The sequence below is a fragment of the Ceratotherium simum genome, chromosome 3 (genome assembly GCF_057802395.1).
Source record: "Ceratotherium simum simum isolate JZ-2026a chromosome 3, ASM5780239v1, whole genome shotgun sequence".
NCBI lineage: Eukaryota > Metazoa > Chordata > Mammalia > Perissodactyla > Rhinocerotidae > Ceratotherium > Ceratotherium simum.
In genome coordinates this window covers 39,744,305-39,768,962 of record NC_141902.1, presented here as the reverse complement: position 1 = coordinate 39,768,962, position 24,658 = coordinate 39,744,305, and the positions used below count along the sequence as shown (strand labels likewise).

Here is a 24,658-nt window from a genome sequence, read left to right as displayed (position 1 = left end):
GTTGAAAAAATAAAGATCTAAATGCATGGTAAGGTATCCCATGTTTGTAGATTGGAAGACTTAATATCATTAAGATAGTTGTATTCCTGAAATTGATCTACAGGTTGAACACAATCCCCATCAAAATTCCAGCTGGCTTTTTTATAGAAATGGACAAGCTGATTCTAAAATTAATATGGCATTGCAAGGGACCCCAAATAGCCAAAACAATCTTGAAAAAGCAAAGTTGGAGCACTCATACGTCCTAAATTCAGAACTTACTACAAAGCAACAGTAATCAAGCCATTGTGGTACTGGCATAAGGATAGTAATATAGATCAATGGAATAGAATTGAAAGTCCAGAAATTAATTGTCACATTATGGTGAGTTGATTTTTGACAAGAGTGCCAAGACAATTCAATGGGGGAAAGACGTATTTTCAACAAATGGTGCTGGGACAACTGGATTGGATAAAGTAAAATAATAGAAAATACATATATTGGTCTCTGCCCTGGTTCCTGGCACAGAGCTCCTAAAATCCATGTAATTTCCTAAGTGATGAGAGCACTAGGAGCATCTTTTGTTTCTAATATTTGGTCTTAGAGAATATTTGGTCAGGTTGCTGACACAGAGCTCCTAAATCCCTTGGAATTTCCTGGGTGATAGGAATATGTTTTGTTCTAGTGAAGCAACTCTTGATGGGTTCCTGAATAGCTTCAGGATTGTGGCAAGTCACCAAAAAGACCAAGCCATGATTAGAAGTTTGGAACTTTCAGCCCCACCCCCTACCCTCCGGAAGTGTAGGGTCTGGAGCTTGAGTTAATAATCAGTCATGCCTTACGTGATCAAGCCTCCATAAAAATTCCAAAAATATTTGGTTAGGAGAGCTTCTGAGTTGGTGAACACATGGAGGAGCTGGGAGAGTGGTGCACTCAGAGAGAGCATGGAAGCTCTGTGCCCCTTCCTACATACCTTGCCCTATGTATCACTAAATCTGGCTGTTCATCTGTATTCTTTATTCTATCCTTTGTAGTAAACTGGTAAATGTAAGTGTCTCCCTGAATTCTGTGAGCCATTCTAGCAAATTATCAAACCCAAGAAGGCAGTAATGGGAACCCCAGTTGATAGCTGGTTGGTCAGAAATCCACGGTGTTTCGCATCTGAAGTAGGGGCGGTCTTGTGGGACTGAGTCCTTAACTTGTGGGGATCTGATGCTAACTCCAGGTAGATAGTGTCAGAACTGAATTGAATTATAGGATACCTGGCTAGTATCTATGAGGATAGCTGGATGTGTGGAAAGCCCACACATCTGGTGTCAGAAGTATTGTGAGTGTGGTAGTAGTGTGAGAGTAAAAGAGAAACACAGGAGGACTGTGTCTTTCCAACAAAGTTATACACGTGCAAAAAAATGAAGTTGGACCCTTACCTCACACTGTTTATGAAAATTTACTCAAAATGGATCAAAAACCTAAACATATAAAACTCTTAGAAGAATACATAAGTCTAAGTCTTCATGGCCTTGAATTTGGCAATGGTTTCTTAGATATAACACCAAAACCACAAAGCAACAAAATTAAAAAATATATAAATTGGACTTCATCAGATTTAAAAATTTTTGTGCCTCAAAGACCACCATCAAGAAAGTGAATAGACAACCCACAAAATAGGAGAAAATATTTACAAATCATACATCTGATACAGGACTTTATCTAGAATATATAAAGAACTCTTATAATTCAAGAGTAAAGAGACAACCCAGTTAAAAACTCAGTGAAGGATCTGAATAGACTGAATTTCTCCAAAGAAGATGCTCAACATCATTAGTCATTATGGAAATGTAATTAAAATTAAAAATTATAATGAGATACCACTTTACTCCCTCTAGGACGGCTACAATCAAAAAGATATAGATAATAACAAGAGTTGGTGAGAATGTGGAGAAATTAGAACCCTCATATGTTGCTGGTAGGAACATAAAATTGTGCAGCTCCTTTGGAAAACAGTCCAGCAGTCCCTATGGACTGCTTAAGATTAAACATGTTGTTACCATATGACCCAGCAATTCTACTTCCAGTTATATACCCAAGAGAAATGAAAATATATGTCCACATAAAAACTTACATGTGAATGTTTATAGCAGTATTATTCATAATAACCAAAAAGTAGAAACAACCCAAATGGACAATCACCTGATGAATGTCTAAACAAAATGTGGTATATCTATACAATGGACTGTTATTGACAATGCAAAGAAATGAGATAGTGATACATGTTACAACATGGATGAACTTTGAACACGTTATGCTAAGTGAAAGAAGCCGGTCACAAAAGCCCACTTATTCCATCTTATGATTCTATTTATATGAAATGTCCAGAATAGGGAAATCGATAGAGATAGAAAGTAGATTAGTAGTCTCATAGGGCGGGGAGAGTTGGGCAGGGGGAGGACGGGAAGTGACTACTATTGGGTATGGGTTTTTTGGCAGGGTGTGGCGTAGAGCTGATGAAAACGTTCTAATATTGATTGGTAGTGATGGTTGCACAACTTTGTGAATATACTAAAAACCATTGAATTTTATACTTTAAGTGAATGAATTTTGCTGTTATAAGACATAACATAACATAATGTTTTAATAAAGCCGTTATAAGAAACTTCTTCATTCACCTGTTCATTTAGTATGTGCCGTATGCAGAGCTGTTAAGCTCTACACCTCTGTTAAGCTCTACACCTAAATTTCTGACACAACTTGCATGTCCTATAGATAAATCAGTGCACAGTCCCCAAACTAGAAATCATTTTCCTCTCATACACCATAACTTTTGTCTAGATTTATATTAATACAGTTTACCTTGTCAACTTAGCTTAAGCTAAAAGTCTTCCTATACTTTGTTCATCTCTCCATAATCTGTCTATTCTGTCCCTTAAAGCTTAATTTGAAATCTTTCCTTTTCTTTAAATTCTCACTCCCAGTGTTTTAATTTGAACCTTCCTCATCTTTTACCTGGACTATTGTATTAACCTCCTCATTGATCTCCCTGCCTCTTCATCTCTTCCACAAATCAGCATCTAATAGTGAACAGCATTACCTTTCCAAAATACAGGCCAAATCATGTAGCTTTCATGCTTGAAAACCTTTGAACTACATCCCTTCCTCCCCTCCGCTGCCCATTATCTGATAATGAGTCAAATCTGAATTCTTTTATGCAGCATACAAGACTTCAGTGTCTTTTTCTTGTCTCAGCATGCTCCCCACCTCAGCCCACCTTCTAACCTTTATCCAGCCCTCTAGCCAATTAACTCTATTAATTATCTTTCATATATGTTTGGGTCTTTCAGACTTTGTGGGTGCCCTCTCTGAATCCTCATCTCATCTCATACGTTTAAAATCTAGTACTTTAGCTCTCATGAAAAGCCTCATAAACAAAATTTTCACATCTTCTGTGTATCCATAGCAATTTGTCTATAATATAGAGCTCATCATACTCTATTACAGTTTTTTGTTCACATATCTGGGCTGTGAAGTCCTTGAGGGCATGGATCTTACTTAATTTATTTTGTATTCCTACTGCCTACTTTGGTGCTTGGTACATAGTAGGTCTTCTTGTCTGTGTTTTTTCAGTCTTTATTTATCTCTTAGTTTTAATACTTATTGACAAGGTGTTATTTCATTTTAAAATATGTTTCAATTATTTCTGGCATAAAGACTAAGAACAGGGCCGGCCCTGTGGCTTGGTGGTTAAGTGCGCGCGCTGCAATGCTGGTGGCCCGGGTTCGGATCCCGGGTGCGCATCGAGGCACCACTTCTCCGTCCATCCTGAGGCCGAGTCCCACATACAGCAACTAGAAGGATGTGCAGCTATGACATACAACTATCTACTGGGGCTTTGGAGGGAAAAAATAAAATAAATAAAATCTTTAAAAAAAAAAAAAAAAAAAGACTAAGAACAAAGATTCTAGAATCAAACTGCTCCATCATTTTCCAGCTGTGGAGTCTTGGACAAAGTACTTAATTTCACTGAGTCTCCATTTCAACATCTGAAAAGTAGGGAAAATAATAATATTTATGTTATTAAGTTGTGAGGATTAAGTGGATATAAAGCACTTAATATATTGCCTGGCAGAATATGCTTGTATATTATGCATGTTTTATTAGCTATTATTATTTCTATTAATTTGTTCATTCACAAATGTTGACTGAGCATTTTACTATTTGCTAGGTACTGTGGTAGGTACCAGAACAAGATAGATATAGTCCCTGTATTCATGGAGTGATACCTCACTTTGTACTAGTTACTACGGAAGTTATTTTAACGATTACTCTAAGTGGTGATGAACAGTTACTGTTCCAGTTTAATTTCTCCATGCTTCCAAAAATTTTTACACCTTTATTGAACTAACTTTATTAAGTAGTTTCATTAATTACGTAATCTAAAATATAGGAGTGGTAGTACGCTATGCCATAAAGTATGAGATAAGAGCTCATTAAGCTCTTACCTAAAGCAATGAAGAAGTATTGGTGAATCCTAGAAAATTTGCTTGTGACTTTGTATTTTGGTTACCCAATAAAGGATCTACAGTTTATTTGATTTCTATCTTTCTTCTTTTTAAAAGCAGGGTGGTTTTAGTATCATTAGATAAATGGTGTTTTGGTATAACTTATTATAAAGATTTTTCTTTTTTTTGTGAGGAAGCTCGGCCCTGAGCTAACATCTGCCATTCCTCCTCTTTTTGCTGAGGAAGACGGGCCCCGGGCTAACATCCATGCCCATCCTCCTCCACTTTATATGGGATGCCGCCACAGCATGGCTTGACAAGTGGTGCCTCGGTGCACACCCGGGATCCGAACCAGCGAACCCCAGGCCGCTGCGCTGCGCACTTAACTGCTTGCGCCACGGGGCCGGCCCCCTATAAAGATAATTTTAAAAGAGCATTCCAAGAGAAGTTAAATCTAGTATGGCCTTTTGTTTTTAGATGGTTGAAATGTCTTTGTAGTAGAGATACTGCATTTAAATTGTCATGTAATAGGAAAGTGGAGTCTTGAAGAATGGATAATAAGAGGAAAACACTTTTTAAATGATTTTTTTATTGTTTCTCTGAAGCTGAGGAAAATAATAAGTTGCTGATTGACCATCATTTTATCCTTTCATTCTTACTACAATTTACTAGATGACACAGTTTTGCAAATTTATGTAAAATGCACGTAAAGTGATGACCATGCATTGTACACACTGTGAATTATTGTTCCCATTGCACCTATTCTTGCTAGTTACAACCGTTTTCAACAAAAGCACAAAGAATGAGAGAACAATGTGATAACCCAGATGCCAAGGAGAAGTGTGGAATGATTAACTAAAATAAGTCTGGATTATATTTATATTTTGTCAGACAGTGGACAAATTCTTTTTGAATGTTGAGATATAGTTCTCATCTGTCTACCACATCTTGCCCTTCTAGCTCTTGGTCTGTGACTTCCTCACTTTATAGGCAAGCTCCTTCAAAGATTGCCCTCGTTGTCTCATATTCCATTTACTCTTTAACCCGTTATAGACTGGCTTCTGCCCCTTTCACTCTCTAGTGACTTCCTAATTTTTTATATTAATGAGCATGTCTCAGCCTTTCTATAGCATTTGTCATTGGCTACTTCCACCTTAAAATGCTCTTCTCCTTTGGTTTCTATGATACCCCTTTCTCATAGTTTCCTCCTGCCTCTCAGGCTATTACTCTATTTCCTTTGTGGGTTCTTTTACTTCTGCTCTTGCTTTAAATTTTGCATTTTTGGGCCGGCCCCGTGGCTTGGTGGTTAAGTGAGCACGCTCCACTGCTGGCGACCCGGGTTCGGATCCCGGGCTTGCACCGACGCGCTGCTTCTCTGGCCATGCTGAGGCCACGTCCCACATACAGCAACTAGAAGGATGTGCAGCTGTGACACACAACTATCTACTGGGGCTTTGGGGGGAAAAATAAATAAATAAAATCTTGAAAAAAAAAATAAAAAAAATAAATTTTGCATTTTCTAGAATTCTGCTCTTAGATTTCTTTTCTTCTCATTCTTTTTTTTTAATTTATTTTTATTTTTTTTTGTGAGGAAGATCAGCCCTGAGCTAACATCTGCCAATCCTCCTCTTTTTTTTTTTTTTTTTTTTTTTTTGCTGAGGAAGACTGGCCCTGGGCTAACATCCGTGCCTATCTTCCTCCACTTTATATGGGATGCCACTACAGCATGGCTTGCCAAGCGTTGCATCGGCGTGCGCCTGGGATCCAAACCGCTGAACCCCGGGCCGCTGCAACGGAGCACGCTCACTTAACCGCTTGCGCCACTGGGCCGGCCCGTCTTCTCATTCTTTATTCTTTCAACTTGGCAATCTTCCATCTATGTTTGTAGTCCCATCTACATTCCATGAACTAATGGTTCCCCAGTGTATTTCGGGAGCTCAGCTTTTTGTCTCACCACCAGGCTTGACATGACAGTTGTCTACTGAATTCAACTGGTTGTCCTCAAACTCAATGTTCTAATATCCCTTAAAATCTATACAACCTACTATATTCTCTTCTTTTGGTACAGGTTTTCATTTAATTGTATCAATTTCTAGTCAAAAACTATGTCTTTAATATCTCTGATTTATCCTGTTTTTTCTATCTCTACTAAAATACTGAAAATTCAAACCCTTATTCTCTCTCGATATTGTAACTGTCCCCAGAGTGACCTTTCTGCCTCCACAATTGACCTCTCTGTTATCTATCCTCCTCATTGCCACCATAGTGATGTTCTAAAATGCAAGATTTTAGTATGTTTTTCCTTATCTTAAAAAATCTTTTAGATGCCTCTCATTACCCTAGTTTTCAAATATCCATCCATGGCCCATCTGCTTTTGGATCATTTAGAGAACTTTTGAAAAGCTTCTGTCCTGTATCTTCCCCTACAGATTCTAAATCAGTATAGAGTTTAGGAATCTGCAATAAGTTTCCCAGATGATTTTGATAAGCAGCCAGGGTTGGAAAACATTGACCTATACATGTAGTTCAGATTCCTTATAATGGAGTCTAAGACTCTTCAGGATCTAGTGCCTGCCTGCTTCTTCAGCACCATCTCATTCTGTCCTCCCTCCCTTCATTCACTGTGCTCCAGCCGGATGCCCTCTTCTGGCCCTGGAACCCACCAGGCTTGATCCTCTTTTAGGACCTTTGTTTGCTTTTGTTGAAACAGGGGCAGTTCCCTAGATTTCTACCTGTTCTACCTCTGCTTCCCTCTGCACCCTAGCCAGCACCTCCTTGGATTTCACCTATGGAACTCGGGTTGAAAACCACTGAGCTAATCCAAATCAATGAGGCCCAGAAAGGTTAAGTGACTCACTGAAGTCATATAATAGTGAATGCAAACCGTATCTAAAATTTCAGGGTTTATGTTCTTAACAGTTCTTATTTATTGCTTTTCTGTGCTTTCATATGTATAATGTCTAGGCAGTTGATCTGAAATGACCTCTTAATTCTTTCCTAAATAAATTATCATTCGTATATTTATTTATTCATTCAATAAAGGAGCAGTGTAGGATCTGGGGGGAGGTAGGTAGAAAATTTGAATAATACAAATTTCCTATTCTTAAGGTTCTTAAGACAGGTCCTTTATATTCAATCATAAAACACTATACAGAAAAACAAATTATTTTTTACAAGAGAAACCATAGTATAACCCTTTCCACTGTTTCCTTTCTTTCTTTCTTTGTTTTATCCAGGGAAAGACCATGTTTGTAGATTTATTGGCTGTGGAAGGAATGATCGATTCAACTATGTGGTCATGCAGTTGCAGGTAGGTTACTCTGAAAAGGTATCTTAAAATCTTTCAGTTTTGATCAAAGTACCTAATTACAGTGGATATGAATAAAAATAACATTCTTTAGTATCATCTCAGAAGTTTTTAGATGAAACTTTATTTAAAGAGACTTGATACAGATTTTTCCAAAGATGGCAGGGTTTCCTTGTCAGCTAATTTAGTTGATCCTTATCTTCATTAATTGTCATCATTGCAAAATTTTTAATCCCCACATGGATTGGTGGATGTGATATGAGTCTGCCCTGTCCCTGTCCCTTCCCCTTCCAGCCTTCATTGCTTTAAGGACTCTAGTTTTCCATTATACGCTTGAGTGCCAACCTTGACTATTTAAAAATTTAAGTATTAGTTGAGATAGAGGACAAATACCATTCCTCTTTCTCTTTTCATTATTAACATAGCCCTGTTCCCTATCCTTTAGATGGAGAGTGGAGTTGGGTTGGGGCAGCAGAGGAAAGAAATTCAGAAAGAAAATATTGGAGTAACGACTGCAGCAGGGAGAAGAGGGACTCCTTTCCATTCTCTCTACACCACCTCTGCCCCTGAGCGCACACACACAGCTCTGAACGGTAGTCACCCTCAGAGTGAAAGCCATGGTTCGCCTTGCTGCCTAACTTAGAGTTGTCAGGGTTTCCTTTCATCTTTAGCAAAATTTGTTTGGGGCATTTGGTTCTTTTATTTTCTTTCAACTTAACTACATAGCAGTGATTTCAGAGACATAGATCGTGGCCTGAATGCTTCCTTTTCTCATCAGAAGGCTTTTCTTGTTTCTCTCAGCTGTCCTTCAGCATTTGGTTTAGATCTGAAGATATTAATCTCTCTGTAGACTATAGCCTTAAGTCTTTGAGTTGTGTGATTCAGTATCTCTTGAGCCAGCATAGTTTTATTTCTTGAAGCAGCTCTCCCTGTACCTTTTTAGGTCATTAATATGGACCCTGTCTCTCTCACTTTGGCTAATAATAAAACTTTTTGTATGATATTTTATAGTTTTCTTCTAGATGTATCATACATCTTATTTGATCCTCACCATATCCCCAGGGAGAGGACAGGATAGGTTTTATCCTCATTTTACAAATAAGGAGGCTGAAGCTCAAGGAGGTTTGTGGTTTGCCTGGGACTGACTAATTTGATAGGTATTAGGGCTGGGTGGAAGCCTGAGGCCAGTATTCTTGGCACAATTAGAGAGAACTCTTCAGTTTTGTCTTTAGGTTGCTACTGACTGGAGAATATGGACAGGAGCTTTTTTAATCTGCAGAGTCTCTCTCAGTCTTAGCACATACTGTACTCATTTTAATTTTATTTGCACTTATTTTTATTTTATTTGCAACTACCTAAATCTCACTTTCTGGAAACGGGGAGGCTCTTGGTCTGGGAAAACTAAGGAAACTGGTGTATATCAGATAAGATGGCCGTTGTGGCCTTTGGCAGGCTCCTGTGGCCTCATCTGAGAACCTTTCCATTTGACTTGCATGCTGTATTTTTTCCTGTCAATAGAAAATTAACCCACCATTACCCACCCCCATCCCTACGGTTATGGTTGACTTGATTTGGAACAAGGCTAAAGCTAGTATAACTGCTAGAGGGTACTGTCTCTTATTTGACATATTGAAGATAACTACTAGATTTCCCCCATATATTTTGATAAAGTTTACATGCTCATTCCTAATTTCTTCTAAAAACCCTAAATTCATTATTCTTAACTTTACTCTTTTTCTCCTGATGATTCAATTACATAATATCTGCCTTAAACATTTTAGGGAATAATCCTATCTCTGTGGTAGAAATTCCAGCTGTTTACCATTAAAATGGGTCTTAAAATCTTAAAGGATTCAAGCAGTTGTACATATTTCTTTTCTCATTTCTGCCAGTAAGACCTTGCTCAGGTCTCATTTAATATCCTGTTACCACTGAGGCTTTTTATGAGCATCCTTAGTATAGCCAGAGGATGATGTTTTGTGATAAGCATATCACCTTAGGGAGAGGCAAAAAAATATTTTGATTCCTGTAACCTGTACAGTTGTAGATCTAAATAGCCTAACATCAGAGCTGCCATACTTTTTTTAACTTTTTATTATGCAAAAAATAAAACATACACAAAAGTAGAATAGTATAATGAACATCCATGTAGTCATCACCTGGTTTCAATAGTTATCAGTGTATGGCCAGTCTTATTCCAAGTGTATTCTCCCTCTCCTCTCTCTCCCCAGATTATTTCAAATCAAATCCAAGGCGTATTTTATCTGTAAATATATTGGTATATATTTCTAAGAGTCAAGGATTTTTTTTTCCCTCTTAAGCGCAATACACAATAATTCCTTAATAGTAGCATCACATATCAAACCAATCTTCAGATTTCCTTGGTGATATCTCTCTTTTATTTTTTTATATTTGGTTTATTTGAATCTGGTTCCAGACAGGGTTCAGACATTTGATGGATGTACCCCCCTCAGTTTCCTCATCTGTAAAACAGGAAATAACAACTCCTGTTTAGAGTGCTGTGTGAATTAAATGTGATCATGAATATAATACATCTGGCGTAGGCTAGATACATTCATTGTATATAGCTTTTATCTACTGCTATAAGTAATTGAGTGTTTGTTTCATGTCATTTTTGTTCATAATAACAATAATTAGCATTTATTGAGTACCTATTGTGTGCCAGACATTATTCTAAACACTCTACATGGATCTTGTTTAATCCTTACAAAACACTGTGAGATAGGTATTTTGGCTCCATTTTATAAGGAAACTGTGACACAGAAAAGTTAAGTAGTTTGGGCCGGCCCCGTGGCTTAGCGGTTTAAGTGCGCGTGCTCCGCTGCTGGCGGCCCGGGTTCGGATCCCGGGCGTGCACTGACGCACCGCTTCTCCAGCCATGCTGAGGCCGCGTCCCACATACAGCAACTAGAAGGATGTGCAGCTATGACATACAACTATCTACTGGGGCTTTGGGGGGAAAAAAGATAAATTAATTAAATTAAAAAAAAAAAAGAAAAGTTAAGTAGTTTGTATGGGAATATATGTTGAGACAGTAATGAGGAATTACTGCTCTGGGTGTACATGTTTTATATCTTTTTAAATAATCAAGACTATATTTTGTTATGACATCAGAGACAAAGGGAAACATGATGGTTCAGAAACATAATATGTTCAGAAACGTTGGATATTCTTATATTTGTCTGAAACATTCATGCATTATTTTAAGAGAATCTCTACTCTTGAGTGAGAGGATCATGATTTGGGTAAAATCCTTGCTGTTTCAGTTAAAACATTTTTTAATGGTAAATGAATAATTTCCCTTAAAACCTTATAATTTTTATATAAATGAATAATTACTCTTAAAATGTAGTTTTAGTACCATATTTAGAAGTTTTTATTTGGTTTCCACAGGGTCGAAATCTGGCGGATCTACGCCGTAGCCAGTCTCGGGGCACATTCACCATTAGCACTACTCTTCGGTTGGGTAGACAGATTCTGGAGTCCATTGAGAGCATCCATTCTGTGGGATTCTTGCATCGAGACATCAAACCGGTAGGGAGCCTTTTCTAGCCAGACCACAGAATGAGCTTGCTTGGTACTCTTAATCTTATAATAAATTACAAATGTAGCTTTCTATATTAAATACAAAGTAATATTTTACTGTAGGAAAAATGTAACTGGAAGTAAAATGTAACTTGCCTTTTAATTTTTAAAAAAAATGATAATTACAAACTACAACTTATGTTCAAGAGCTTTGCTCATCCATGAAAATGTTGCTGGGCAGCCAGATTAAAAATGATTAATGCTTGTCTATTATTATTATGTGTGTTAACATTGCTAATTACTTAGCCTTACACCTAAATTGGTAGTTATTCTTTGGATTTCTTTTTCCTGATATTGGCTAAAAATGTATCCATATATTGTTTTTAGATGTTGGCATTGTGTTTTTTGAACTATTTCTCAGGTGACAAATTGTACTTATAAGAAACCACCAACTGTGAAGACCTTATTTTTTCTTCTGAGTGCTACAGTGGCAATATATAGTATTTTTTTCTATTCTGTTTTTCTCAGAAATTGTCATTCCATAACTGTGAAATATGCTTTTATTTTTTTCCTTCTCCGTTTTTTTATTGCTCACAAGGGGAAATGACCCATTTCTGATATAGTGTATTTACTATAAATTTATCATATGTTGGTTGGTACAGTTGAAACTTACACCCATATGTTGCTACATGATTTCTGAAATTAAGTAGTTTGCATGAAAAGCCAACATGCCACCTAGAATTAACACAGGAAAGTCAGACTTAATGTAATATAGATTTCTCCTGCTCCTATTTCTATACCAAACTAAATGTCAGTATTTGAAAACCATGGTGATTGAAGAGTTTCCATTTTCATCAGAAAGGTCCTTAAGTAGAACAGTATTTTAAAATAAAAGCTAATAATTCTGTAACAATTTCTCTTTTTGCCTTTATAAATTCCCTTGCTTACATTACCATCTTTCAAGTTTGTGATCATTTAAGGTTACATTTATTTTTATTAAGGGAAGAATGCAAATATGTTTTCCTTAAATCTGTTTTGGAATGTTTCCTTAAGTTGTATTTTAATTTTTACACTTAGTGAAATTCAGCTTTATGATACTTATAGAAAATTCATTTAAATTTATTCCTAGTTCCGCTCATTTTAAAAAGCAGGGATTGAGTTTTCATTTGAGTACAATTGCAAGGAATTTAGAATTCTGATTCCAGTTAAGTCAATGTTGTGTTGTATGTAACTTTATATAGTCGCTTAAGTTCTTTAATGGTCAAAGTTTACCTGATCCTAGGCATTAATTGAACCCACAACAAAATTATGTATTAGTATCCAGTAAACATCATTGACTGGAATACTGTATTTGGGACATGCGTGTTATATAGAGTTTAAATAGAAGAATTAAAATATAGGAAAGATAAGATATAAGGACTAAGTATTATAAGAGTATGTGTATTTTCCTTCTTTATTTTTCTAGTCGAATTTCGCCATGGGTCGCTTTCCTAGTACATGTAGGAAATGTTACATGCTTGATTTTGGCTTGGCTCGACAATTTACCAATTCCTGTGGTGACGTCAGACCAGTAAGATTTTTCATATTATTATTAAATATTTGAGAATTAACCTATTACTTATAGTATCACTCTTTTTAAAGATGCGATTTATTTATCAGAATGGATGTCATCCAAGGACCAGCATATAGATTTTATGATTAAATTATAGAGTGGAATTAATTACTCTTTTTTGTGTATGTGTGTGAGGAAGATTAGCCCTGAGCTAACATCCATGCCCCTCTTCCTCTACTTTATATGGGACACCGCCACAGCACGGCTTGATGAGCGGTACGTCAGTCCGCGCCCAGGATCTGAACCTGTGAACCCCGGGCCGCCGAAGCAGACTACACAAACTTAACCACTATGCCACCGGGCCGGCCTCTGGGGTTCGCAGGTTTGGATCCCGGGCACAGACCTATGCACTGCTTGTCAAGCTGTGCTGCGGTGGTGTCCCACATACAAAAAATAGAGGAAGATTGGCACGGATGTTAGCTCAAGGACAATCTTCCTCAAGCGAAAAGAGGAAGATTGGCAACAGATGTTAGCTCAGGGCCAGTCTTCCTCATCAAAAATAAAAGATCTATTAGATGCAGATTTAGAATGGTCTTGTCGTAAGAATACACATTAGCCCTTTAGGATCAGGGGTCTTTTTTGCGGTCTGTGACGATTCTTACACTTTTCATATCCAGAGTTTCCATTTGGTTCTTTTAAAAAATTTCTCTTTATTGATATTCTCTATTTGATGATGTTATCATCATACTTTCCTTAAATCAGTCTTTTTAAATCAATCTTTCCTTTAGTTCTGTGACCATATTTATAATGGCTACTTTGAAATCTTTCCCTGTTAAGTACAACATCTGGTCATTCTCAATGGCAGTTTCTGTTGCCTGCTGTTTTTCCCATGTATAGGTCATACTTTCCTCTTTTGTTGCATGCCTTATTAATTTTTTGTTGGAAACTGGACATTTTAGATAATATATTATAGCAGTTCTGGGTACTGGTCTCCTCTTCCAGGGCTTGTTATTGTTACTTGCCTGTTTATTTGTTCAGTGACTGACTGGATTATTTTAGTGAAATCCCCCCAACCCCAAACACACAGTGTTGTCTCTGTTGTTGCTCCTCAGGGAGGTGCAGCTTTGGGTCTGCCCACAGTCACTGTGGAATGACAGTGGTACTGGTAGGGCTCTCTTTTTTTTTTTTTTTTATTTATTTTATTTTTTCCCCCCAAAGCCCCAGTAGATAGTTGTATGTCACAGCTGCACATCCTTCTAGTTGCTGTATGTGGGACTCGGCCTCAGGATGGACGGAGAAGTGGTGCCTCAATGCGCACCCGGGATCCGAACCCGGGCCACCAGCATTGCAGCGCGCGCACTTAACCACCAAGCCACAGGGCCGGCCCTGGTAGGGCTCTCTTGTACACTCTCCCTGACCACACCCAGTTATTAGGCTCCACTGATTGCTCTGTTGTTTACAATAGTTACCTGGGGTATAAATTCCTTGACAAACTACTCAAATTGTGGCTCCTAAAATGAAATCATTTCTGAGGTCAGAATTTGATATTTGTTTTGACCCAGGCGGGCTCCTCACAGCTGTCTTATTCCACTGGTTCTCGCCTGGCCAGCCTGTGGTCTAGGCTATATCTTCATTAGAACCACAGTCTCCTCCCCTTTCCCTTTATCACAACCTCCACTATTTTGAGAGGGGTCTTAGGTTTTAAACTTCACTGTTGCAAGTGAAATAAGTTTCTTTGGGAAGAGATTAGGAGGTGTCTTTTTTACAGCGTTCTTCTGCCCCCATGTGAAATCTCTGAGCCAGGGCTCTGGAGTTGAGGGTGAGAAGTATGGCAAGCTTCTCTCTGAGTGACATCCTCCCTTTAGGAGCTGAGATGAGGTTGAGATGAGGCAGTAGCCTGAGGTGTTTTGGCTTGCGTCTTTTCGTGTGGAACCACTGACTACATCATGAGCCTAGAGAAGGGCTGTTGGGGCCCCCACATATTCTCAAACCACACCCAAGGTGGAGGGACCCCAAATATCCTCACACCACACCCAAGGTGGAGCTTCCATTCGATGAATGGAGCCTGGGTGCTAGACAGGAGCATCCACCTCGCCACCTGCACTTGCCCAGGCCTTAGCCTCCTTAGCAGCAGGCGGCTGGGGGAAGATGAGAAATGCTCAAGTCTTGCTCCTACGGTAAGAAAGCCCTCTGCCTAGAAACTGGGGAAGGAGGGAGCCCTGTGTTCTTGGCTTCAGCAGTCTGGAGTTGGAGCCACCCTCACTGATCTGGAAGAGAGGAAGGAAAGAGCAGTTTTGGTTCAAATACCATAGACTCTAGCCTTTCTTATCAAATTTTCATAGGTTTTCCTGAATAAATGTTTCTTCATTTGTTGTTTGTCCTAAGGACCATTTCCAGAGGCTTTAGTTGTTTTTTAAGATAATTTTCCCCACTGGGGAGCAGGTCAGTGGAGCTCCTCATGTTGTCATACCAGCAGTTGATCTCCTACTACACTTCTTCTAATGTCTACTTTTTACCTTTAGTTTTGTTTTAACTAGATATTGATTATGATTTTCATTTCTAGCAGATTAGTTGCACAGAAGTTGAAACACTGGTTTTGAATGAGCTAACTATATTATAATAAAGTTGTATACATAAATGTAAATTATATTAAAACATAGGAATATGAGAATTTAACCTGCTAGAAATTGCACGAGAATCTTTTGGTTCTAATGAATGTCTTGCATTAATAGATAACAAAGCAGGTGGTAAATTTAGGTTCTATGTAGCTTATTAGATATGAATACATTTCTGGAGTCCCATTTCTACTCCAAGTATATATATTTTTCTTTTTTTAGTTTTTATAATATTACCAGGTTATTGTTTATTCACTCATAAAACATATTTAATGAACATGTGTTATGTGTGAGGCATGGATCTAGGTGTTGGGACTACAGCGGTGAACAGGCAGACTAAAACGAGGCTCTTGTGCAAGTTATATTTTAGTGGAGAAGACAGATAATACACAAATAAATACATAATTTTAGACAGTGATAAATACTGCAAAGAAATACAAAGCAGAGTATTGACACTGAGAGATGGGCAGTGAAGACAGGAGACTATTTTAGAGGTATCAGTTAGAAAAGACTTCTCTGAGGAGGTATTGAGTTGAGAGTTGAATGAACTATGAGAGCAAGCCATGTGAATATCCAGAAGGAGAGTGTTCCAGGCAAAAGGAACAGCAAGGGCAAAGGCTCTGAGGCAGAGTAAGTTTGGTGTGTTCAAGGAAAAGCAGGGAGGCTGCTGTGGCTATAGCATAGCACGCATAGCTTAGCATAATGAGGGGATAAGTGGAGAGAGACGAGGTTTAAGAGGTTGATAGGTCCCACATTGGGTATGATTTTGCAAAGAGATGGATTTTATTCTAAGTGTGATAGGAAGCCTTTGGAAAATTTTGAGCAAGATTGTTGCATAATCTGTTACATGATCTGTCAGTTAGCTAACTGTATAGTAGAGTTATATACAGAAATAGATTATATTTAAAACACAATCATCTGAGAATTTAAGTGCCTAGAAATTGTGAGGAGACTATCTTCACTTTTATCAATGTTCTTGTGTTAACTGGTAGCCAGGCAGATAAAGAACTTAGGTTCTGTGTAGTTTATTAGATTTTAATGTATTTCTGGAATCCCATTTCTATTCTAAATAACAGTTTTTCAATTGTTAAAACATTTTTTTTAATCACTCTGGCTGTGAAGAAGAACTATTGAGAACAAGAGTGGAATCAGAAAGGCAAGTTGGAAAGCTAATGCCATGGTCTGGTGATCATTGATGGTGGGTGGTGGTACATTGAAGTGGCATTAGGGTGGTACAGTGAAGGTGCTGAGAAATGGTCATATTTAGGATATATTTTAAAGATAGATTTAACAATACTTCCTTCTGGATTTGATATTGGAATGTGAAGGAAAAAGAAGAATTGAGAATGACGTCTAAATTTTTGTCCTGAATAAATGGTTATGCTATTAACCATGATGGGGAAGAAGGATGAAGAGCGGATTTGATGAGGGAAAAGCAAGAGTTGCATTTTCTAGACGTTAAGCTTGAGATACCTCTTAGATTCCAAATGGAAATAACAAGAAGGTGATTTGATATAGTAATCTGTAGCTCAAAGGAGAAATCAGGGAGATAATATAATGGAGATAATATAAATTTAAGAATGATTTGCTCCCAGTGTTTAAAAATAAATTGTAATTAAAAAAATGAAACTAGATTAGATCAGCTAAATAAGACAAGAGATTCTGAGTCTGAGCCATTGGGGCGCTGGAGCAACTTGATGATGGATAGAGAACTGTGAGCTAGCCAAGAAGAGTGAGGAGGAGGATCAGCCTATGAGGTAGGAGGAAAATCAGGAGAGTGTGGTTTCTTGGGAGCCAAGTGACGAGAGTGCTTCGAGTATGTGGGGTGATTAGTACCTGCGTCAGATGCTACTGATAGGTCAAGTAAGGTGGGAACTGAGAACTGACCATCTGGATTTGGCACGATGGAAGCTACTGGTGACTTTTATAGGAGAGGTTCTGTAGAGCAATGAAAGCCTAATTGGCGTGGATTAAAGAGAGAGTTGGAGAGAGGAAGTGGAGAAAGGGAGTACAGGCAACTCTCTGGAGGAGTTTGTTTTGTTCTAAAGAGGAGTGGTAAAACAGAGAAGTAGTTGAAAGGAAAGTAAAATCTTTCTTCCTTCCTTCCCTAATTTTTTTTTAAATGGCAGTTATTATAGCAGGCTTGTGTACTGATGGTGATGCTCAGGAGACGTGAAAAACATTGATGATGTAGGACAGAGCAGGAACAATTATAGGAGCCAAGTTCTTGCATAGCTGACAGAGGAAGGAATCCTGGCATAAATAATATAAAATCAAAAGTTGCTTTTATAAATTTGTTTCATATAGTACAATTTTGTTTTTTTTGCTTTTAGGAAACTTGAATTGAGTTACTTGGATTATGTAGGTATGCCATCATGTTATCTGCAAAAACCAATATTTCGATTTCTTTTGTCTTGCTATATATATTCCAGAAGAGTATAGAAAACACATATAGGGGCTGACCTGGTGGCGTAGTGGTTAAGTTTGCGTGCTCTGCTTCGGCGGCCCGGGGTTTGCAGGTTTGGATCCCAGGTGTGGACCTACACACCACTCATCAAGCCATGCTCTGGCGGCATCCCACATACAAAATAGAGGAAGATGGGCACAGATGTTAGCCGAGGGCTACGGATGTTAGGTCAGGGCCAATCTTCCTCACCAAAAAAAAGAAAACACATATAAAAATTTTAAGGAAGAATATTAAAACATCCATGACCTCCATCTAGGTTAAAAAATAGCTCATTACTTTCTTAGAAGCATACTGTAGATCTTTTTCTGATCGCATCCCTTTTCCTTCCTCAAGCGGCGCTGTCCAATGGAACTTAACTGCTAAGATGGAAATGTTCTGTATCTGTACTGTCTAGTATGGTAACCACTAGGCGCGTGTGGCTATCAGGCACTTGAAATGTGTCCAGAGTAAGTGAGGAACTGAATTTTAAATTTCATTTAGTTTTAGGTTGCTATTATATTGGCCATTGCAGCCCTGGATATAACTTCCATTCTAAATTTTGCGTTAACCAATCCCTTGCTTTGCTTTCTTCTCTCTCCTGTAGACCTGAGGGTACTTGTTTTGGAGTATGGAGCAGATTCAGGGAGTTACTATAAAACAGTACAGTTATCATGTAACCTTCACCTAGCTTCCCCCAATGATGATATCTTACATAATCATAGTACATTGTCAAAACTAGGAAATTGATATTGGTATTATTACTTCAAGTACAGGCATGAGTCAGATTTCACTATTTTTTACATGCACTTTTTCTAGGGGGAGGGCATATGAAATTTTATCACATATATACATTTGTATAACCAACACCACAATCAGGATACAAAACTATTCCATCACCACAAAGAGATTCCCTTAAGGCATAAATGTATATTTATTTACCAAACTTATGGTATAGGACCATCAATCAGAAGGCATTACAAAGGGAATGGTGGATAGTGTCTGTTACACTAATGAGTTGTTTATGTGGTTGGTTTTGAGAGCTTCTACTATTTATCCTCTTTAAGATGTATTAGTTACATTAAATAGGGATGCGAGGTACAAAGAAGTCCTGAACTATATATATCTTTACAATACTTGGATCCATATGGTTTCAGAGTTGAACTTCTGTTTACTTAATGATTTGAATCTGCATGTTCATTTTTTTTCCTCCTAGTTTAAAGCCTGCTCCAGTTTCCTCAGCCCTCAGCTGGCATCTCACATTGGCCCTTTGTGTCTAAGCTCTTGGAATGCCATGTTTTCTCTTGCTGCTTCCTTCTTAACCATTCAGCTGAAACTTCCAGTGCCTAGGGCTATAGTGAGCTACTTAAGAAAAAATTTTAAAGTCTTTTTCTCTGTTACCATTCCAGAATTCAGCTATTTTCTTATTTCTGTTGGAGGTCTTATTATATGGTTCTCCATCCTTCCCTCCTCCCTCTTCCCCTCTCTTTGATTAGCAGTAGGTCTGGGCTCATGCCTGTCTGTGATCCTTCCCTTCTCTCTCTAGATTTATTCTCCTAGAATCTTATTCTGTCTGTAACATTCATCTCCTCCCTCACATTCACACTGCTTCTGTCCTTGTGCTAGTCTCCTGGCTTCTTGTTTGGATTATTAAGAAAGTTTCCTCACTGGTTTCCCTGCCTTCTCCTTCCAGTCTATCCTTTATACTTCCAGCAGAGTGAACATCCCAAGCACTTCCTCAATCATGTCACTTCCCTACTTAAAAATTTTTGAATTTCATTTGCCTACACATTATAAACCAGACAACTTAATATGATATTCAAGGCCGTCCTTAATCTGATTCCAACCTACTTTTCCGTTCTTTTCTGTCACCATTTGCTTCAACGATACCAGACTCTTTTCCCTAACACTTACAGGTCTTTCCTCCCTTTTTGCATTGTTCACTTTGTTTTTTTAACTTAAAATGCATTTTCTTCTTCCTATTATAATTCTGTCAGTTCTTCAAGGCCCAATTTATTTTTTCCTTTTCATTTTCATTCAGATATCAAGGTATTTATTTTATTAAAACATGCTCTTAGGTTGTTAATCATTCTCACTTTTTACTTTGTTTTTATTGAAAGATGTTTTTACATATAATTTTTGAAACAATATTATGTTCATATGGTACAAAAATAAAAGAATTAAAAATTCATCAAAATTAAACACTTCTGCTCTTTGAAAGACACTGTTAAGCAAGTGAAAAGGTGTTACAGACTGGGAAAAAAATATTTGCAAAAGACTCATCTGACAAAGGACTTGTATGCAGAATCTATAAACAACTCTCACAAATCAATAATAAAAAAATAAACCAATAAAAATGAGCAAAAGATGTGAATAGACATTTCATCAAAGAAGAGATGCTATAGATTGCGAATAAGTACATTATCAAATGCTGAACATCTTTAGTTATCAGGGAAATGCAAATTAAAACCACAGTGAGATACAACTACATAGCAATTAGAATGGTTAAACCTAAAAAACGGAAGTGCTAGTGAGGGACAGAAATCAGAGGTTGCCAGAGACTGTGAGTGGAGGGGAAGAGATTGACTATAAAGGGCAGTAAGGGAACTCTTGGAGTGATAGAAATATTCTGTATCCTGATTGCAGTGGTAGTTACATGACTATATATCTTTATTAAAACTCATAGAACTGTGTATACCTAAAGTGTGAATGTTGCTGTATGTAAATTGTACTTCAATAAACCTGACTTTAAAAAAATGAAAAGGTAAACAGTGAAACAAATCTCCATCTCACCTCTGCTATTCCAGATCCACTCATTTCCTATACTGCCCCATCCCTCCTTCTGCTTTAGATAGCAGTGTTGTTATTAGTTTCTTAATGTATTCTTCCAGAATTTTTTTATGCATATACAATAAATATAAATGTATACTCTCATTTTTCCCTTTTTGATTCAAAAGGTAGCATGGTGTACCTTCTGCACTTTTCTTTTTTTCACTTAACAGTATTACAATGTGTCTAGGGGATCTTTCCATGTGAGGATATAGAGCTTTTTCGTACTTTTTTGCAGCTGCAAAGTGTATTCCATTATATGGATGAACTGTAATTTATTTAATCAGTCTCCTCTTGATGAACATTTGCTATCACAAACACTAATGTAGTGAATGAATTCATACATCCATTATTTTTGCACCTACTGCAAGTGTATCTGTAAGATAAAATTACAGAAGTGAAACTGATGGATCAAAAAGAATATATGCATTTTTAATTTTGATAGATGTTGCCAAGTTGCCATCAATTGGGGAAGTTTCAAGAGATAGCCTATTTCAAGGCCCAGTTAAATGTTGCCTTATTCTTAAGACTTTTCCTTCTTCCGTAGGACTTTTCCTTCTTCCCTCTCACCAAATGGAACTAATCCTTACCACTCCTAGGCTTTCATAGCTCGTTGTACTTTGCTAATGATATTCTTTGTAATCTGCTTTGAATTCTAATTATTTTTATATATAGCTGTTTTCCCCAATTGGGTCAAGTTGTCTTTCCTGCTTTATATAAGGTGGCTGAATTTTCTTGACCTGGTATTATTTCTTTGATGAGTCACATCAAGATTTCTAAACAGCTGATCTCCCTTTACCTCTATCTCAACCTTTCCATGGCAGAAATAAGGTCAGAGCCAGGCCACAGAACTCTTAACTGGAAGGAGTCTCCTGGGCTTTTCTTGGCTACAATCCATCAGGGGGAAGTCTAGATCCCCAATTAACCATGGATTAGGCTCCAGAGTGTGATAATAGGTCTGGAAATTTTCATTGTGACAGTTATTGGAATGAAAATAACTGGGCAAAATTGCATGCTACAAAAACATTTTTGAGTCAGTGAAAGCTTGTCAGGTAATGAATAAAAGTACAACCTCTCAAATGTTATGTAGTGAAAAGTGTTTATAGTAGCCTTTCTTATATCCTCTTACACATTTCTCTTCTAGAAATAGATATCTCCAACTTCAGAGTTCCATCAACCAAATTGGAAATATTAGATATTCCTGTTAGTCATGATGTCTTAGGAAAATATTGAGATCTACTGGCTATGATTGTCAAAGAATGGCAGCTAAGAAAATAAAAGGGATTTAAATAGATTGCAGAAACATTTGATTACTGAGATGTCATTAAATACGAAGAATATTTTAAAAATAGTTAATTTTTTTTTTTTTTTTTTTTTTTGGTGAGGAAGATCAGCCCTGAGCTAACGTCTGTGCTAATCCTCCTCTTTTTGCTGAGGAAGACCGGCTCTGAGCTAACGTCTATTGCCAATCATCCTCCTTTTTGTCCCCCAAAGCCCCAGTAGATAGTTGTATATCGTAGTTGCACATCCTTCTAGTTGCTGTATGTGGGACATGGCCTCAGCATGGCCGGAGAAGCGGTGCGTCAGTGTGCGCCCGGGATCCGAACCCGGGCCGCCAGTAGCGGAGCGCGCGCACTTAACTGCTAAGCCACGGTGCCGGCCCTAAAAATAGTTAAATCTTAAAACAAAAACAGAAAGGAGTAATTAAAGGGTAAGAGAGAATTTCATGAAAGAAGAAATAAAATAGGCAACTAATTTGAATAGATTAAAACAGATTACAAAAATGAGCAAACAGGAAGAACACAAAGAATGTCTATCTTATGCTATAGCATATGACCAAAATTATTCTGGTAACTAAAGATTTTTAAAATAACATTTATTATAGTCTTTTTCTGACTACAAAAGTAATACATGTTAATTGAGGATAATTTGAAATTATTGAAAGAGACAAAAAGATCTGCTAGTGAAAATTATTGGCTGTGATTGTTTTCAAGTTTGTCAGTTTTTGTATTGACCTATAATGCCATCCATGAATCTTTAGGGTACTGACTTGATCCTTGTGAAGCAATTGAATGGAAACAGTATATGATTTCAAGTCAAAAGACCTTGGTTGATGCCTAGTTTTATCACCTACTAATTCTGTGTCCTCAGACAAGTTTACTTACATCTTAAAACCTGTTTCTATGTCTGTAAAATGACCAAGACAAAGACCCTGCCTTCAGAGTTTATATTCCAAAGGAAGAAGACAGGCAATAAACAAATAAAATAAAGTAAAGTAAAAATATAAATAAAATTAATTTTAGGTAGTGAAAAGTGTTATGAAAAAATATAAAGCAGAGTAAAAATAGAGTGGCACTGCGGGAGGGGTAGTATTTTAGATTAGAATGATTAAGGAATATTTCTCTGAGGAGGTGACATTTGAGCAGAGGGCTTGATATAGAGTAGAAGAGCTAGGGTAGCCATTGTAGGCAGGCAAAGAGATGGCATTCCAGTTGGAGAGAATAGCAAGTGCAAAGTCTTGAGCTAGAAACAAAATTGGTCATAGGAGAAACCACAAGCAAATCCTTGGAATGAGGCCAATGTCAGATCATGGAAGGTCTTGTACGCCAAATAAAAAGAGTTTGGACTTTATTCTAAGTTGAGCTCTCTGAGAATTGGGATCATATATTATTCATGTTTGGATTTATTCCCAATACCTGGCACATAATAAGTACCCAATAACTTGAATTTATAAATATATGAATTGCATACATAGGGAGAGATACAAGTTGCCACCATCTTTGAATTGAGTTTGGATGAAATAGCCAAGACACAAGGAGGTTGGCATCTTAGATTACTTAGAGATTCCTCACGGTCTTAATATACTTATTTGCAACCAGAGCCTGAATATTAATGGATATACTATGATGCTTGGCATGATTCTGGGTATGTGAAAGCATTTAATGTTTTCTCATGTACAGAGTTTGTCATAAATGCCATTTTAAAATGTAGATAGAGGGCCGGCCCTGTGGCTTGCCGATTAAGTGCGCGCGCTCCGCTACTGGCGGCCCAGGTTTGGATCCCGGGCGCGCACCGACGCACCGCTTCTCTGGCCGTGCTGAGGCCGTGTCCCACATACAGCAACTAGAAGGATGTGCAGCTATGACATACAACTAGCTACTGGGGCTTTGGGGGAAAAATAAATAAATAAAATTATAAAAATAAATAAATTAAAAAAATGTAGATAGAAAAAGACGGGACTCAGTGATGGCTAAAATGTTACTAATGGTTTTTTAACATGATTTAGAGATATTCTCTTTAATTTTCTATAATTTCACACAAAAAAGTTAGATATTTAAATAGTGTTTTATTGTGATAGTAATGCATATGTTTCTCCCATCTACTTCATGGGCTCAGGTGTGCTGAATCTTTTGCTATTTGAAGCTCGTTTATTCTTTGCTTGGTTTTGTTGTAGCCTCGAGCTGTGGCAGGATTTCGAGGGACAGTTCGTTATGCATCAGTCAATGCTCATCGGAACAGGGTAGGTATCTGCACTAGAGTCATATCTGCATAAGCATGCTGATGGCTTAAATCAGATTGACTTCTTTACATTAGAGGACATAGGTGTGGAAAGTGCTTGGGAGCAGAGGGAAAGTTGTTAGTAATACTAATGCATGGTAAAGTGTATAGTGGATAATAGATGTGTGCAGCTGCATAGAAAATAAAATTGGATTTGCCAGAAAAGGTAATAGCTAAATATATATATGTCTATGGGGAATCTTGTGTCCTTAATTAGGTATAAGTATTAATTTAATATAGAATTTTGAAGAAATAAAACATCTGTATTCTATCTCAAGAAGTTATTTGGGAATATAATACTATCAATATCTAATGAAGTATAAGAGTCATCAT

At 37.5% G+C, this 24,658-nt stretch overlaps 1 protein-coding gene across 3 annotated transcripts in view; it reads left to right on the top strand.

Annotated features, from left to right (window-relative positions):
• TTBK2 (tau tubulin kinase 2) overlaps positions 1–24,658 on the top strand; it is a 131,131-nt gene that overhangs the window by 64,845 nt on the left and 41,628 nt on the right. For all 3 annotated transcript variants that reach the window (XM_087426069.1, XM_004421474.3, XM_014780616.2), the window contains 4 exons: positions 7,712–7,785; positions 11,197–11,337; positions 12,794–12,898; positions 24,222–24,287. In XM_087426069.1, coding sequence (XP_087282195.1) covers positions 7,712–7,785; positions 11,197–11,337; positions 12,794–12,898; positions 24,222–24,287 — 386 coding nt within the window. The remainder of the gene's footprint in view (positions 1–7,711; positions 7,786–11,196; positions 11,338–12,793; positions 12,899–24,221; positions 24,288–24,658) is intronic.